General features: G+C 35.0%; 2 protein-coding genes across 3 annotated transcripts in view; both read right to left on the bottom strand.

The window, feature by feature from the left end:
* The window catches only part of LOC125238252 (facilitated trehalose transporter Tret1-like), an 88878-nt gene that overhangs the window by 68157 nt on the left and 3560 nt on the right, over positions 1–17161 (bottom strand). The gene's annotated exons all lie outside the window — the stretch shown is intronic.
* Positions 1056–2892, bottom strand: LOC125238253. Its single transcript, XM_048145528.1, has 2 exons — positions 2803–2892; positions 1056–2643 (listed from the first exon to the last, which is right to left on the bottom strand). The coding sequence occupies exon 2, from the start codon at positions 2639–2641 to the stop codon at positions 1301–1303; it is 1341 nt and encodes a 446-aa protein (XP_048001485.1). The 5' UTR covers positions 2642–2643; positions 2803–2892; the 3' UTR covers positions 1056–1300.

Genomic DNA, 17161 nt, shown 5'->3' with positions numbered 1-17161 from the left:
CTGCGACTCAGCAGGTGAACATGAGCTTGAATGGTATATAGTATCGCTAGCATCTCTTTTTGGTTGCAATGGAGATTTTGTTCCTCTCGTGACCAAAGGCCCGAGATGGCTAGGTCGTCTACTTGTGCACCCCAAGCCAGATCTGACGCATCCGTTGCCAGAAAATGCGTCGGCGGTGGATAGTGCAATGGAGTTGATAATGGACAATTCTGAATCCACCAATTCAGTTCTGTTATGACTTTGGGTGGAATTAGGAATTGTCTCGTCGAAGGATTTGGTATTCATATTCATATTCATATTTTTTATTGGTAAAAGTAAATTACATGTCAGTGGTTACATTACATTTCATTGTGTTCATGAACATTAACAACTGTCGGTGGTTGAGCCGGCCGCGTGGGACTACAAAGCTGGAAAAGTTTAGGAGACCTATTAACCTTTGCACATCTTTTAAGGTTATTCTCTCTTGTTCGAGCACATGAGTAACTTTCGTGCTTATGGACACGACTTTTTCGCTTGGTAGAGCTTTTGTATTTTCCCAAGAGTTCCACAAAATTCCTAAGAAAATTATGTGCTTTTGTGGACAAAGCACTGATTTTTCGAAATTTATTTCCCATCCTAATCTTTGTAGTGTCTGCACTGTGAGATGTACCTGGTCGCGGAGTGTGTGATAATCTTGATTTACTATCAAAAAATCGTCTAGATAAACCAATATCCTTACGTTCCACCGATCGCGTAATGTTTGCGCCACAAAGTTCGTCAACATGGCAAATGTTTTCGGGCTTGTGGACAGCCCGAACGGAAGACAGGTCATTTGTAGCAATTCCTGATTGTAAACAATTCTTAGAAAGCATCGGTGTGATTTTGCTACTTTTAGGTGAAAATAGGCTTGGGACAGGTCGATTTTGCACATCCAGTCGTTGGGTTGAAGGAAATCGGGCACGCGGTGCATATTTATAAGATGGAAGGGCTCCGTAATCACATATTCGTTTAAAGCTTTGAGATTGAATATTGGTCGGGCTGTCCCGTCGGTCTTTGGTACAAGAAACAGGGGGAGACAAAACTTGGAGATATTTGGACTGCCTGTAGAATATGTTGTGCCTTCATTTTTTGTATGATCGATGTCATTTCTTTTGTGACGGGTGTATGAAACGGACCCTTGGTTAGACTTGGGCGCAAAAGTGGGGGTTTTAGATAAAATGGTATGCGATAACCTTTTATTAATTTTAGGATTATTTTTGGCGCCCCCAATTTCTTCCATGCGTGGTAGAACTGCGCTAATCGACCTGCCCGAAACCGCGAGTCATTTTTTATATCTTTTTTGGTTTCCTTTGCCTTTGGGTGCATACGAGCGACCTCGGCTACCTCCACGTTCAGGCCGCGAGCCTCGGTTATGAAAGGCGCCCCTACCAACGGCATGGTAATCAGTTTGACCATTAACTGCTTGATTTTTATATACATGGGCATAGGCAGGGTTATGGTGACCACCCCGCGAGGGTGGGTTGTAATAATTACCATAATTTTGTGGTAACATAAATTGCTCATGATACTGAGGGTAGTTTAGAGTTCCACGCGATGGAACTGTTGGTTTTCGAATGCTTTGCCCCCGCGAGGGGCCGTTATTTATTTGACTCGGCTTCGACTGTTCGGCTTTAGGAGGCCAAAATGCTTTACGAACTCCGCCTGCTTTTTCTATAGCCTCTGTGAAGGGCTCGGATTCAAAAATGTACGTCGTTGAAGGAGGTATTCTATTTATTTTTGCCTTTAATAAAGGATCTTTTATTTGGCTCGAAATTGCTTCTCGACGCATTTCGATTGCCTCGGCTCGATGGCCACAAGCCAATTGCAATAAATCAGAAGTAATTTTAGCTAAATTACCCCTCTGAAATACCTCCTCAACTTTTTCACTCAAATTTTCAACATTTACATTTGTTGTTTTAGCCCAAGATAAGAGACAGCGAATAGCCTCTTGCAGAGTCTCTTTTTGTTTAAGAATGCCGAATGTCAGGGCAGCATAGGATTTGTCAGCGTAAGACAGGTGACGTAAGGAGTCATAATTTTTTACCTCCTCGTTTGTTTCTAACTCAATGAATCCTGGAGTATGATTATACATCTTTTGTGTGTCAGCATATCTTACTTCTGACCAAGCCTTGCTGCCCAAGTGTTGCACCTCATCAAGCATTTTAAGAAATATAACTGGAGTTTTGGGAACAGATGGTTCCTTCAGTTTAGTTTCTATATCAAACGTAAATGAGGCCGGTTCAGATATAGGATCATCTGCAGGCGGTTCCGGTTCGTGAGTCGCCAGGTGTCCGTATAACTCGCCACTAACCCCAGAGCCTATAGATACATTGTCCGGATACTCGGGCTGTACTGTACCACAATTTGAATGCACTTGTTGCCTAAGCTCGGCCATTTCTTTAAGTAATTTGCTCATTATACGGCTAGAATGCTTACGCTTACTTTTCTTTCGGCGATGGCCGCGAGATCGAGCGCTCTTACTCGAGCACGTGGAGCTCGACGAGCTGCTGCTGGAGGAGGAGCTGCTGCTGCTGCTGCGGCTGCGGCTCCGCTTGCGCTTCTTGCGAGCCATCCCGCTGGGACCCGCCACGGGCTCAGCGGCACCGCCTTCTTTACTATTCATTACTGTAATAACCAATAATATTAGTACATGCACACGTATCGTATGAAAACTGACTTACTTTAATTTAACCTCATAATTGTAGGTAGTGAACCGAACGGCAAAAACCGTTAAAATAATGTTCACTTAATTCAGTACTACAAATAACTTAATAGGTTACTTACGTGTAACTCGTTCACAATTTGGAATAATGATTCACTTATTTAAACACTTAGTAATTTCTAAGAGTATTAAAATAAAATTCCGCAGGAAAAGAATTCCGTGCGCAGTAGCTACTTCGACGGAATCGAAAACGCCAATGACGGAAGGTAGCTCGACATCGTTTAAATAACTTCGGGCGCGCTACCGCCAGGTGTCGCCACTGAGCCGGTTATTCTAGTCAAATTCGTATGAAAAATTTATAGAAATTAGACGGAAACGGATATGCTCTCTCAATCATAAAGCTTCCAGTGACGGTCAAGCTATTTAATAACACAATTTCATGTTCTTTCAACCCCTTAATTGCCAAAAGTGGCAAAAGTGGCAGAGTTAGATTGGATTTAGACTTGGCGGGCGTGTGGTCTAGTGGTAAAGACGTTAGCCGCGTAAGCTGAAGACCCGGGTTCGATTCCCGGTTCGGCGACCAGTGGACCTTGCCGTTTTTTCTTTCGTGTATGATATCTATTTCAATTTATAAGGTATTTAAGCATTCAAACGCTACATTTCCGGCAGGAAGGCACTATGGCGGCCCGCCAGAACTATTGTGTTGATTTACAAGCTCCTCATGCCAAATTAGTGCGGACGATTTCCTATATGCCCTGTTTTCCTCCATTCACACCTTACGAGTCGCTCTAGTGGTCTTAACTCGAGTTTGATATTAGCATTTTTTTTTCCATGACTCTCTCATCTACTATTGTTAAAGTGCCTAACCCACCCGAATTTGTTCCATATTTTAAAATCAAATGATTTATTTGTAAACATAGGTAACAAATGTTGGTACAGTCAACAACACAGCTGTAAATACAAAGTGCCAAAAATAAAATAAATAAATAAATATTATAGGACATTCTTACACATATTGACTGAGGCCCACGGTAAGCTCAAGAAGGCTTGTGTTGTGGGTACTCAGACAAAGATATATATAATATATAAATACTTATATACATAGAAAACATCCATGACTCAGGAACAAATATCTGTGCTCATCACACAAATAAATGCCCTTACCGGGATTCGAACCCGGGACCACGGCGCAGCAGGCAGGGTCACTACCGACTGCGCCAGACCGGTCGTCAAACACAATCGTCAACAAAATATGTAGACACATCTTAATGTACAGGCAATAAAGTTCTGTATACATAATTTTAGCACTTTGTCTGTATTCACAGCTGTGTTTTTGACTGTAAAAAATTATGTGTTAGCGCTATGCTTCGCCGATATGCATACAAAATACAAATTTGAAATTGGATATACAACTATTTATAGACATAAATACCGATTACATTAAATTCCTATATGGTATGTTATGCAAACATAAAAAAAACAACAAGCAGTAAAAAAAGGTTGAAATTTGAAAGGCACATTCAATATTATTACACCAAATTAAAATTAAAAATGTTGTAGGCGATCACTAGTATATGGAATGAGCATTGAAGTTTATCGATATGGGAAGTCCCTACATGTCAATTATTTAAGTTTTTTTTTTTCAGTAAAGGATAGTGTTAATTTGCAACCACGTTATGCAAATATTAACCGGACGTTAACCTGCAATAGTTTTCCTCAAAATAAAGAGGTACTTTATCATATTCTTCCTGCTCAAGGAAGGAAAATGATAAATAATATTTTCCCCTCACTAGCTCGGAAATCAATCAATCAAAATATTCTTTATTCAAATAGGCTTACAATAAGCACTTTTAAATTGTCAACAGTGTACAATATTCATCTTATTCTAAATATCAGAGCAATTTATTGGTGCAATAAACAATATTGTTTTAAAACTACATTGATTTAATAAAATGATATCAATCTAAATTGTATAAAAAAATACTAGTATAAAAACTTCTAGAATAAATTCTAAATGTCAAAAAAATTGTGTAAAAATACATTGAATTATCAATATCATCATTAATAAGCTATATAATTAATGGTTTTCAGCAATACTTGTATCCCACAGTGTTTCATCATTCATGTAGTCTTGTGTGCTATAGTAGGCTTTAGAGATCAGTATACGCTTTACATAATGTTTAAATCGATTAAAAGACAGTTCAGTGATGGCATTAGGAAGTTTGTTATAAAATCTTACACAATTACCCATGAATGATTTTTTAATTTTATGGAGCCGAGTGAAGGGCACTGCAAGCTTATGCTTATTTCTAGTGTTTATATTATGTACATCACAGTTTTTCTTAAATTTACAAATGTTTTTATGTACATGGGTGAATCAACTTTTTCTTGCTTTTTGCAAGAATTACCCTTACTTATTATTAGGTCTACTTTTGTGATTTTTAACCTTACCATCGTGAATAAAGATCCTTATTTCACGTATACCAATTAAGGAAAAATTTAAAAACGATTCATTTTTAATTAAAACAATATGTGACCCAGTGGAAGAGACACTTTTTTCATACAAAAGTGAGGGACAGCTGTGTCCACTGGGTCACTGCTCGAAACAAAGTTATAAAATAGGAAATCCTATTATTACATGTTGTATTGCGTAGCTAGTATAGTTGTCTTTAATATAATAAGTATACATTAATTAGACTAAATCCCAATTAAATTTTCTGGCCACATGTAGTTGAAGTATGCGAAATTTTGCTGGCAAAGAAAAGTTGATTCACCCACATACATAATATTCTCATAAATATATTGACAATGCACTGTCATTATATTAATGTCCTTAAACTTATCTCTAAGTGAGTCTCTATGGTTCATTTTGTATATTGCTCGAATAGCCCTCTTCTGCAGAACAAATATGGTATTTATCTCTGAAGCACTGCCCCATAGTAAAATACCATATGACATAATGCTGTGAAAGTAACTAAAATAAACTAATCGAGCTGTTTCCACGTCTGTTAACTGACGGATCTTGCTCACTGCAAATGCTGCAGAGCTCAGTCTATTCGAGAGGGTAGCAATATGGGGACCCCACTGAAGTTTAGAATCTAAAGTTATGCCAAGAAAAACTGTACTATCTACCAGTTCCAATTCCTCATCCTTCACAACGACACTTGCTTGTTCATTTTTAGCATTACTCGTTACAAACTTAATACATTTAGTCTTTTTCTCATTTAACAATAAGTTATTAACACTAAACCAATTAACTACTTCGGAAATAGCATTGTTTACATTTTCACAAGTTTGTTGCTGACGTTTGACTTTGAAAATAAGGGAAGTATCATCTGCAAACAATACTATATCATGGTGGGTCTTTACAAGATATGGCAGGTCATTAATGTAGATAAGGAACAGGAAAGGCCCCAATATTGATCCCTGCGGTACACCCATAGAGACTAGTGACCCCGGTGAGCGCTGTCCATTCACGTCGACCCTTTGTATTCTATCGTGTAAGTAAGATTTGACTAAATTCAGTGCCGATCCTCTCACTCCATAGTAGTGCAATTTCCTGATCAGTGTTTCATGACAGACGCAATCGAAAGCCTTAGATAAATCACAGAAGATACCCAAGGCATCCTGTGACTCCTCCCAGGCATCGAAAATCTGTTTGATTAGCTCAACACCAGCGTCGGTTGTTGAGCGACCCCGTGTAAAACCAAATTGTTTATTGTGCATTAGATTATTGATGTTAAAATGTTGCAATAGCTGAAATAACACTAACTTTTCAAAAATTTTGCTGAATGTCGGTAACACTGATATCGGTCTAAAATTAGTGGGGTCGGATGTGCTACCAGATTTAAATAATGGAATGACTTTACTGTGTTTCATAAGATCAGGAAACTCACCACAATCAACACTGTTATTAAAGATAACTACCAAGTCAGGCGCTACAATTTCTATTAAAGATTTAACACCATGGACAGAGACTCCCCAAAGGTCACAAGTTTTTTTAACATTAATTGATTGAAATGCCTTAATTATATCTGAGGTACTAACATGTTCAAATACAAGGTCTCTACTACATTCTGTGACATTATCTTCTAACAATGTAACGGCAGATGCAGGTGATGAATTTAAGTGCCTAGTTGTGGAAACTGGTATATCAGTGAAGAACTTTTCAAATTCTGTTGCTACTTCTAAATTGGAATCTACAATTTTGCCATCAATTTTTAATTTCAGTTCATTTGTTCTTTGCTTTGATCGACCAGTCTCCACGTTAATTACTTTCCACGTTGCTTTAATTATATCGGAACTACTTTTAATTTTCTTGCTTAAATAATTACGTTTAGCGGTATGACAATCTAATTTAAACTGTTTCGAAAATTGTTTGACATGTTCTTTAAATTCATCACTCGCATTAAACCGCCGTTCCTCATACAAGGCATACAATGCACGTCTTCGTTGATGTAACTCTGCAGTTGCCCACTCACTAAAAACTGATGCATCACTAACCGTGACCGTTTTTGTTGTAAATATCGTATTATAATTTTCCATATATGTGTGAAAGAATGAATTATACATATCATTAGGACTCATGTTTGGAGACAGAACGGGTAGCGCCTGAACTAAACTCTGTTTCATTCTTTCCACGCGGTCCGAGGTTACTGGTACAAAAGTTATCTGTTTTTTCAAGGTATTTTTCCTAGCAGCTTCAAATACCATTAATTGACCTAAATGGTCGGACTCTAAATTGCTGATTACATTTTTTGTAATAGGAAAAATATCTGTGAAAATATTATCTATACAGGTTGCACTAGTAGCAGTCACTCTAGTAGGCTCCATAAAAATGTGGTTCAGATTACATGATTTGAAAAAATTCAACAGCCTACAACTTAATGTCGAATTTTCTAAAATATTTACATTAAAGTCGCCGCAAATAAGTAATTTCTTGCTGGAAGGCGATATTTTCAGTAGCACAGATTCCATTATGCTTTCAAATAATTCAAAATTACTTAATGGCGGCCTATACACGCACACAACAATAAATTGCTCCAATTCTACTGCACTTAGTTCTATAGTCCGTTCAACAGACATGGACACAATATCCTTGCGTTCCTTAAATTTTAACTGATTATTTATTATAATTAACGACCCACCATGTATGGAACTATGCCTGGTGAACGAACTTCCTACCTGGAAACACATGTTTTGTCCTTTAATACCAGCGGGTAAAAACGCATTTTATCCACTAGTGGGTAAAGTAATTTGACCTTGAATAAAGTCAAATTAACTGCTTTAAAATTGATGAAAGTAGGTGAATCTAGTAATAAAGATGATTTACCACCTGCGGAACTACTGGAAGCAGTGATAAACGCATTTTTTGCGTTGTAGTTTCCTCGCTATAGTGAGGGGAAAAGTTTTGTGTTACACTCGGGTGCAAATGTATTTTACTTCTCGTGTGTTAAAAAATTCGCAAGTTCAGGATTCTATTCTCGAACCACTCGCTTCGCTCGTGGTTCAACTATAGAATCCTTTCACTTGCTCGTTTTTCAATTCCACACTCGGCGTTAAAATACAACTTTGCCCCCTTGTATAACAAATAACTATAAACACTCAGGAGTCGATAAACAAGAAATTAGATTCATTTTGATGGTGATTTGATTACATTAATAGTAATTATGGTGATGATATTGTTAGTACCTACAAACAAGTAAAAAGTACAATACCATAGTGCCTGTAAGTAGTCAAGTTATTAACGGTGCTTTCAAGAATAACGTCAAAATAATGTAAAATTGATAGTTTTAGTCGGTGAAATACTACATTTTCCGTTATCTAATATATTTAACTAAAGTTTCAATTAGAGCATCTTATCATCTTGATTCTTATCAGACGGGATTTTTGAAAATTAACTCACTAAATTAATTATGATTTTTTTCTCTGATGCACGTTTAGGAAAACCCGCGTATAGCGCTGAATTAGTCGATCTTATTTGTAAAATTTGGACAATTTTGAATACTGAAACTAGTAAATTTATAATACGTATATCTTGTACTACAATCTTCCCAGACTACATTTTTATTATAAGGTTTTTAAGCAACTCCTTGTACATAGGGCCTAATCGATTCAACCAATTCGAAATTAATCGTTAGATTTGGCAAACGATACGTCTTAGCCACATCGCAACATACTTCAAAACAAATGTGTCAAAAATGTGAACTTACAAATCTGGGACAATAAGACAAGTACAAGCTTTTATTTCAACTTGCCTTTTTTTCCCCCCGATTGAGCAGAAATTTTGCACACATATGTAAATCTCGTGACAATGCAATATTACTTATGGTATCATGGAGCTGATCTGATGATGGAGCAGAAAGGTGGTCATAGAAACTCTATCATGAAACTTCGTATCCGCATCAAGTAAGGGGTTTTTAGAAACGTCTCGGAGAGCAGTAGATGACTGTTGAAAGAAAGGTACAGTCGGCGATAAAGGCTTGTGCCAAAATGAAATTTTTGCAAAAAACTTATTCTGCTCGACTTGGCCTGAACACTACCGCACCGCTGCTGGATATGCCACGTAAAATAGTTATTTTAACTACACCAACTGGTAAAGGCTTTTTGATACTTCAAAAACGAATAGCAAAGTTGCATTTTATCCACAAGCGAGCAAAGCAATTTCGCGTATTTTTTTTGTGTTTTTAAATATATATTTTTTTTTCTAATCTAATACCTACAAAATGATTTATGATATATTTTTTATTGAAGCTTACTTTTTAGGGTTCCGTAGTCAACTAGGAACCCTTATAGTTTCGCCATGTCTGTCTGTCCGTCCGTCCGTCCGTCCGTCCGTCCGTCCGTCCGTCCGCGGATAATCTCAGTAACCGTAAGCACCAGAAAGCTGAAATTTGGTACCAATATGTATATCAATCACGCCAACAAAGTGCAAAAATAAAAAATGGAAAAAAATGTTTTATTAGGATACCCACCACCCACTTTACATGTAGGGGGGCCTACATGTAAAGTGGGGGCGGATTTTTTTTTTCATTCCAACCCCAACGTGTGATATATTGTTAGATAGGTATTTAAAAATGAATAAGGGTTTACTAAGATCGTTTTTTGATAATATTAATATTTTCGGAAATAATCGCTCCTAAAGGAAAAAAAAGTGCGTCCCCCCCCTCTAACTTTTGAACCATATGTTTAAAAAATATGAAAAAAAATCACAAAAGTAGAACTTTATAAAGACTTTCTAGGAAAATTGTTTTGAACTTGATAGGTTTAGTAGTTTTTGAGAAAAATACGGAAAGCTACGGAACCCTACACTGAGCGTGGCCCGACACGCTCTTGGCCGGTTTTTTGTTTCTTGACACTTAGGACATTTAAGGATAGGTAGTTAGATTATGTCCCATAATGTCATCATCGCTATAAAAAGAGCATTTTGTACTAAGAAATAATAATTAGTTTTTATTTTTAAATGGCAAACTAGGCGAAATCCAGTCTTTAAAAACTTGTTAAATTACCTATAGTTATAATTATTCGGTTTCGTCAAGTTACACCGTGTATTATACCTATATACCAATATCAAACGTTTCTTAGTTATTGGGGTTAATAAGAAGTATTAATTCGTCATTACTTGAGGATTCACATTAATGTGTTAATAATGTTGGTATGTATAGTGACCGCAGTTACATGTGTATTTTGTTTACTCTGTATGGAGAAGAGTCATTATCTTTGAAGTGTTACATACTTACATTAATAACACATTGTAAGAACCCTTATTAACAACCTTCATTTGACATACAGTAATCTGATAAGGCGAGTAGGCAATCGATTGGCAACTATCACCAGATTACTTACTCAGCATGTCAAGGTTGCAGTCATAATTAAATTTTACTAAATTGATAATATTATACCATAATTCTGTAACTTTTATTATAGATAAAGTAGAAGAAAAATGTACAGAAAGTAGTTTCCCGATTGTACGTATAATATTAACGCCTGCGCTTTTCCTGTCGGCAATAGCATAAGATGATGGAGTGAAAAACTTTTGCTATTTAATTTCATCAGGAGTAACAGAAGCAATTAGGAGCATTCCATGAATAAGTCTACCGATGTCCTGTACAAGCACAAATTTTCTGCAAATTGGCTGATTAAAGAGGATTTTTTTCTATGACAATGTGAAAAATTATGCACAAAAAACGTGTTATGATAAAAATCCTCTGATTTACCTAAAAATATTTGAACACTATTATCTTATCTGACCATTATAATAAGTAAGTAGTACCATTACAACTTATAAATCTGAAATGGTACTAGTTTCGAGTATCGATACAAAAGTGTTTTGTTTCGATTTTCTACTAGCTTGGCCTTGACTACTTTAAGGCTGCTTTCAAAAAAAAACGTCAAAATAATGTAAAATTGATAGTTTTAGTCGGTGAAATACTACACTTTCCGTTATCCAATAGATTTATTTAATTCAAATTTCAGTTAGAGCATCTTATTATCTTGATTTTTATAAGACTGGATTTTTGAAAACCAAGTCACTAAATTAATTATGATTTTTTCTCTAATGCACGTTTAGAAAAACTCACGTATAGAGCTAAATTAGTCGATCTTATTTGTAAAATTTGGACGATTTTGATTACTAAAACAGGTAAATTTATAATTCGTATACCCTGTACTACAAACTTCTCAGACTACATTTTGATTATAAGGTTTTAAATAAGAGTAAACGAGGCTAAGACGAATTCAATTTTTTTCAGAAATTACCTAAAATTAAGTGACAATTTCTTTGAAAATCTAAATCACATCGAAATAATTTTTGTACTTAATTAATCTGTAACGTTTACTTAAATTGCTGGTATGCCTTAGTGATTATAAATTGCTATTATTTATTTTTGGCAATTTTTTGAAAACGAGCCTTCACCGGTACAATTATTACCACTTTTGGACATTTTCTCATATTTTGTTAGACCAAGTAGAAAAAGTCCTATAATGTGATATATATTTGTAAACTACTCGCAAAGCCCTTTAATTTGATACCACACACGGTATGATCAAGCGCTCGGTTGCGATTTCACTGTTTTTCACACGAAAGCCCTCTTAAATATCATGATAACACTACACTACGATTTCAAATAATATTTTGTTATTCTGATAATGATTAGTAATTTGAAATGATAAGTGTGAGGACAATAACTGCGCTATAGAATATAACCAATGAACATATAATGTGGGACAGACAAAGTCCATACAAAAAAGCGTACCCCTTAAATGTATGGGCATTTTAGGCTTAAAGATATATGTCGCTCTTTCACAGCCTCAAGTGGCCGAAATCATATTTTCCCCAAATATTTTTGCGTGTTTTTATTTTTTATAAGAACAAATGACATCCTTCTTTATTTTAATATCATGATATCACGTCAATACACATTTTGAAAAAAAAAACCGGCCAAGAGCGTGTCGGGCCACGCTCAGTGTAGGGTTCCGTAGTTTTCCGTATTTTTCTCAAAAACTACTAAACCTATCAAGTTCAAAACAATTTTCCTAGAAAGTCTTTATAAAGTTCTACTTATGTGATTTTTTTCATATTTTTTAAACATATGGTTCAAAAGTTAGAAGGGGGGGACGCACTTTTTTTTCCTTTAGGAGCGATTATTTCCGAAAATATTAATATTATCAAAAAACGATCTTAGTAAACCCTTGTTTATTTTTAAATACCTATCCAACAATATATCACACGTTGGGGTTAGAATGAAAAAAAATTTCAGCCCTCACTTTACATGTACCCTAATAAAACATTTTTTTCCATTTTTTATTTTTGCACTTTGTTGGCGTGATTGATATACATATTGGTACCAAATTTCAGCTTTCTAGTGCTTACGGTTACTGAGATTATCCGCGGACGGACGGACGGACAGACAGACATGGCGAAACTATAAGGGTTCCTAGTTGACTACGGAACCCTAAAAAATGAAGGCATTATCAGTATAGTTATGGTTAGTTAACAGTGGCGCTAAAAAAATCAGGTACGATTCTTAGTATGAATATTGTATACCCTATATCAATTATCCTTGATATTAATTAAAAAAAACATGTACCTAAAGGATAATAGGTCCTTAGACTTTTCATGTAAACAAAAAAAAATATTAGTCGCCTATTAATACACTCAAGTACAATTTATTGTATTTATTCTTATTTCTAAGTTTATTTATAGTTGTTAATTATATTGTTTGTTTTTCAATAAAATATGATTCGAAAAAAAAAACTTAATCGTGGCATCGATTTTACGAGTACAAAAAAATACACTCAAGACATGTTTGACATTACTTCATTATATTTAAATGAACATATTTCCATTAAGTAAACAACATAAACACATCAAGAAAATTAAACTTTTTGCAGAACGCATAAGTGTTGATTGTTTACATAATTGTACGTACATGTACCATCGCCGTCAGATATATCGGAGCGGTCAAGGTGTTCACAGATATCTAAAAAAATCTCTATTTTCAAGGCGATAAGGCGTGTTCAGATGTTTTTGCGCGTCTCGGCCGCTCAGATATATATGATGGCGGATGTACAATTGTACATTCATTACAAATTAAAAACACATTTGCTGAACAGGAATGTGATACGTTGTTTGTTTGCGATAAATAATGGATATTGCGACACGTCGATATGGAAAACTAACAGTTGCTAGTGGAATGAGTCATTTGTATCAATATTAGCTTTGTTATAAGCCGGGAAAAACTTGGCTAAGGGATTCTTTATAATTGTAATCTTGTTAGGAAATAGAAAGATTAAATGGGCCATTTTTTTCAAAGTTGTCCACCCCACTTTTTTTTTAGATTTGGAAATTTTTATGTGTTTTCCACTCAGAATCGCGAGCTCTTTCAATCCTAATAGGAGAAAAAAGTGTCCCAAGGTATTTTCCCATTCCGTTACCACTTTTTCATACATTTTGTATGGCGGTAACGGAATGGAAGGTTCGAAAAAATGTATGGAGATCTTGGGACATTTTTTTTCTCCTATCAGGATCGAAAGAGCTCTCGATTCTGAGTATGAATCGCGTAAAAAATACCCATGTTGCAAAAAAAGTGGGGTTGCAAAAAAACCTTGAAAAAAATGGCCCAAATACTACAAAAAAGCGTGCCCCTGAACTGTATGGGCAATGTTTTTGCGTGTTTTTATTTTTTAACCCCCGACGCAAAAACGACGGGGTGTTATAAGTTTGACGTGTCTGTCTGTCTGTCTGTATGTCTGTTTGTCTGTCTGTCTGTGTGTGTGTCTGTCTGTGGCATCGTAGCTCCCGAACGGATGAACCGTTTTGGATTTAGTTTTTTTCGTCTGAAAGCTGAGTAAGTCGAGAGTGTTCTTAGCCATGTTTCATGAAAATCGGTCTAGTATGTCGCGGTCGGGGGTTTTTTCAAAATTTTTATTTTAGGTTATTATACTTAAGAACAAATGACATACTTCTTTATTTTAATGTCATGATATCACGTCAATACATATTTTGAAAAATATTTTGTAGACTCAGAATAGTTATGATAGTATTTAATAGGTGGCGCTAAAAATTTGAGGTACGATTCTTATTATGAAGATTTCTTAGTAAATCCTATATGAATCATCCTTGCATATACTTTTAAATACCTAATCATCATTTGGTCTCTTGTGACACAATCAATTTTTTGAATAAAAAAAAACAATAGTTTTTTTGGTATATCTGCCAAAAGGTCAGGGTTTATTGATTTTTTTTCTATGTACATAATTAATATAATTACTGTATGTATTATTTTCTTAAGTTAGGGAATAAAAAAACTTGTATTTATTGTTATTTTCTACGTACCAAAATTTATCTTAATTGACGGGAATTAAGATAAATCAATCAAATATTATTTATATATATTTTTGTTCTAATACAAACTTAACATTTTATTCATTTTCCGACTATAGTTATTTAGTTTACAAGGGGGCAAAGTTGTTGTTTAACCGCACGTGCCAATATTGATACCCGAGCAAGCGAAAGATTCCAATATTGAACCGAGAGCGTAGCGAGTGGTTCAAAAAGTGGAATCTTGAGCGCTGCGAGGGTTTCAAGGCAAGAAGGTTAAACAAACTTTGCCACCGAGTGAAACACAAAAAAATTTTCACCACACCAACACGATCATAATATGTAGTGTTGTGGATACGAATAAAGTTATTTATCTATCTATCTATCTATCTATCTATCTATCAAAATACTGACTTTAAAACATCAAACTAAGTCATATCCATCAATCTATTCAATATTTATGATTCAAAATCATCATTTATTGGTAAATTCTACCAGCCAGCTTATGACATCAAGTTAAGATTTGTATGAAATTACTTTGCAGTCTTGTGGACAAAATGCAATTTTGGGGTGTGTAATGATTAGTATAACTTTTTTTGGTATAGTAATATTTGATATAACAACATTTGATATATATTTAACGGATATAATCACTCATTTGACATAATTAACATTTGGTATAACCACAAAATATCTACTTTTATTTTGTATAATCATTATTTCGCATAACGCTTATTTATAATAACCATTAAAACTTGTTATTTGCCTATTTTCATGCCATACGATTAAATAATAACCGTTATATGGTATAACTATCTATTGATATACGACTAGTATAATATAACTAGCAAACAGTATAAAACATTTCATGAATTAATTTTATTCTTTTTTGAAGGGATCAAAGTTCTAACCTAACCTAACCTACTATTCTGATAGCAGTACATATGTTTAAGGGTCACAGTTCTAACCTAACCTAACCTATTTTTCTGGTAGCAGCGCGTTGTGTGTAGGGGTCACAGTTCTAACCTAATCTACTTTTATATAATATATAGGTATATAAATATAATATATGATGGATCTAATTTTTCGTACATTTTTTTTTTTCATTCTAACTGTGCTTTAGAAAGAATTTGTTTTATACAATTTATTTATTATCGGAAATAGGCATTATACTCAAAGTATGTTATAATAAATGTTATTCGAAAAAATGATCATTATACTAAATAAGAATTATACAATTTGTTAGTATATTATTTGTTGTTATATGATTCAATAATTATATCAAATGATCGTTATAACGACTAAAAATATATCAAAAAAAGTTATATCGATCGATACGCACCCGCAATTTTGCTATCTGTTTTCGAATAGCAACGTAAGCCTTTACTAGTTAGTGAGGTGAAAAGTATTGTGTAGGTACACGGTCAACCAATTTGAACCCTAGGCCACTCTAGAACCCTGTCTCATTTGAATCATGTTCTATTTGCCATAAGAAGTCACATTGACGTTTACTGTGCAAAGGTTCTACAGTGGCCTAGGATTCAAATTGGTTGACTGTACCTACTAAAGGTTATATACATCTTAAGTCACAAAGTAAATACTTGTTTATCAATTAACTCAGTAAATATTAATAGTTATTTGTTATACAAGGGAGCAAAGTTGTATTTTAACGCCGAGTGTGGAATTGAAAAACGAGCAAGTAAAAGGATTCTATAGTTGAACCACGAGTGAAGCGAGTGGTTCGAGAATAGAATCCTGAACTTGCGAGTTTTTTAACACACGAGAAGTAAAATACATTTGCACCCGAGTGTAACACAAAACTTTTCCCCTCACTATAGCGAGGAAACTACAACGCAAAAAAATGCGTTTATCACTGCTTCCAGTAGTTCCACAGGTGGTAAATCATCTTTATTACTAGATTCACCTACTTTTATCAATTTTAAGGCAGTTAATTTGACTTTATTCAAGGTCAAATTACTTTACCCACTAGTGGATAAAATGCGTTTTTACCCGCTGGTATTAAAGGACAAAACACGTGTTTCCGAGCTAGTGAGGGGAAAATACATTTACCAACTTAAGTATCCGTTTTGTAATAATATTGTATTTAATACGATTTATATTATAAATGTTATGATGAGACGCGTGCGCAGACTCCTGGCCGAAGGGTGTGGTATTTCGGCGGTTCCGGGGCAACCTGCCGAATCCTACACCGAGTCAGACGACGCAACGGAGCCACGCTGTTACGTCGTCGCCCAAATCTAATGTTTAATTTGTATTATTTATCGTTTATGTCTTGTTTTGTATTTTGTAGTTTCACAGTGCCTTAGTGTAAACTGTAATGCTGTGTTACTTTTTGATTAAATAAATAAATGATTACCTATAATCGATTGATAAAATAGGAACATTTTTATTGAACCTCTTAAAAGGGAGAATGTGACCCATTTTCTTTCGAGTGCATTGTATACAGTAGATATTATATTGGTTATTATCATGAAGATAACCTACTTACCTAATACATAATTATAGTTTGACCCAGATTAATGAGATAGTATTGGATTGGTATCATATAGGAAATAGTACATTACGATACAAGTGCGTAAAAAAGGAAGGCAGGCCTTTTCGCACGTGTATCGTACGACGTTTTTCAGTACAGATAGCAC

Source organism: Leguminivora glycinivorella, chromosome 23 (assembly GCF_023078275.1).
Source record: "Leguminivora glycinivorella isolate SPB_JAAS2020 chromosome 23, LegGlyc_1.1, whole genome shotgun sequence".
NCBI lineage: Eukaryota > Metazoa > Arthropoda > Insecta > Lepidoptera > Tortricidae > Leguminivora > Leguminivora glycinivorella.
The sequence above is the reverse complement of the archived record's forward strand: the minus strand, read 5'-3'. Positions and strand labels throughout refer to the sequence as shown.

Excerpts from the sequence above, each read along its gene's own strand:
- LOC125238253 (XM_048145528.1), bottom strand. The coding sequence starts at position 2,641 with ATGAATAGTAAAGAAGGCGGTGCCGCTGAGCCCGTGGCGGGTCCCAGC.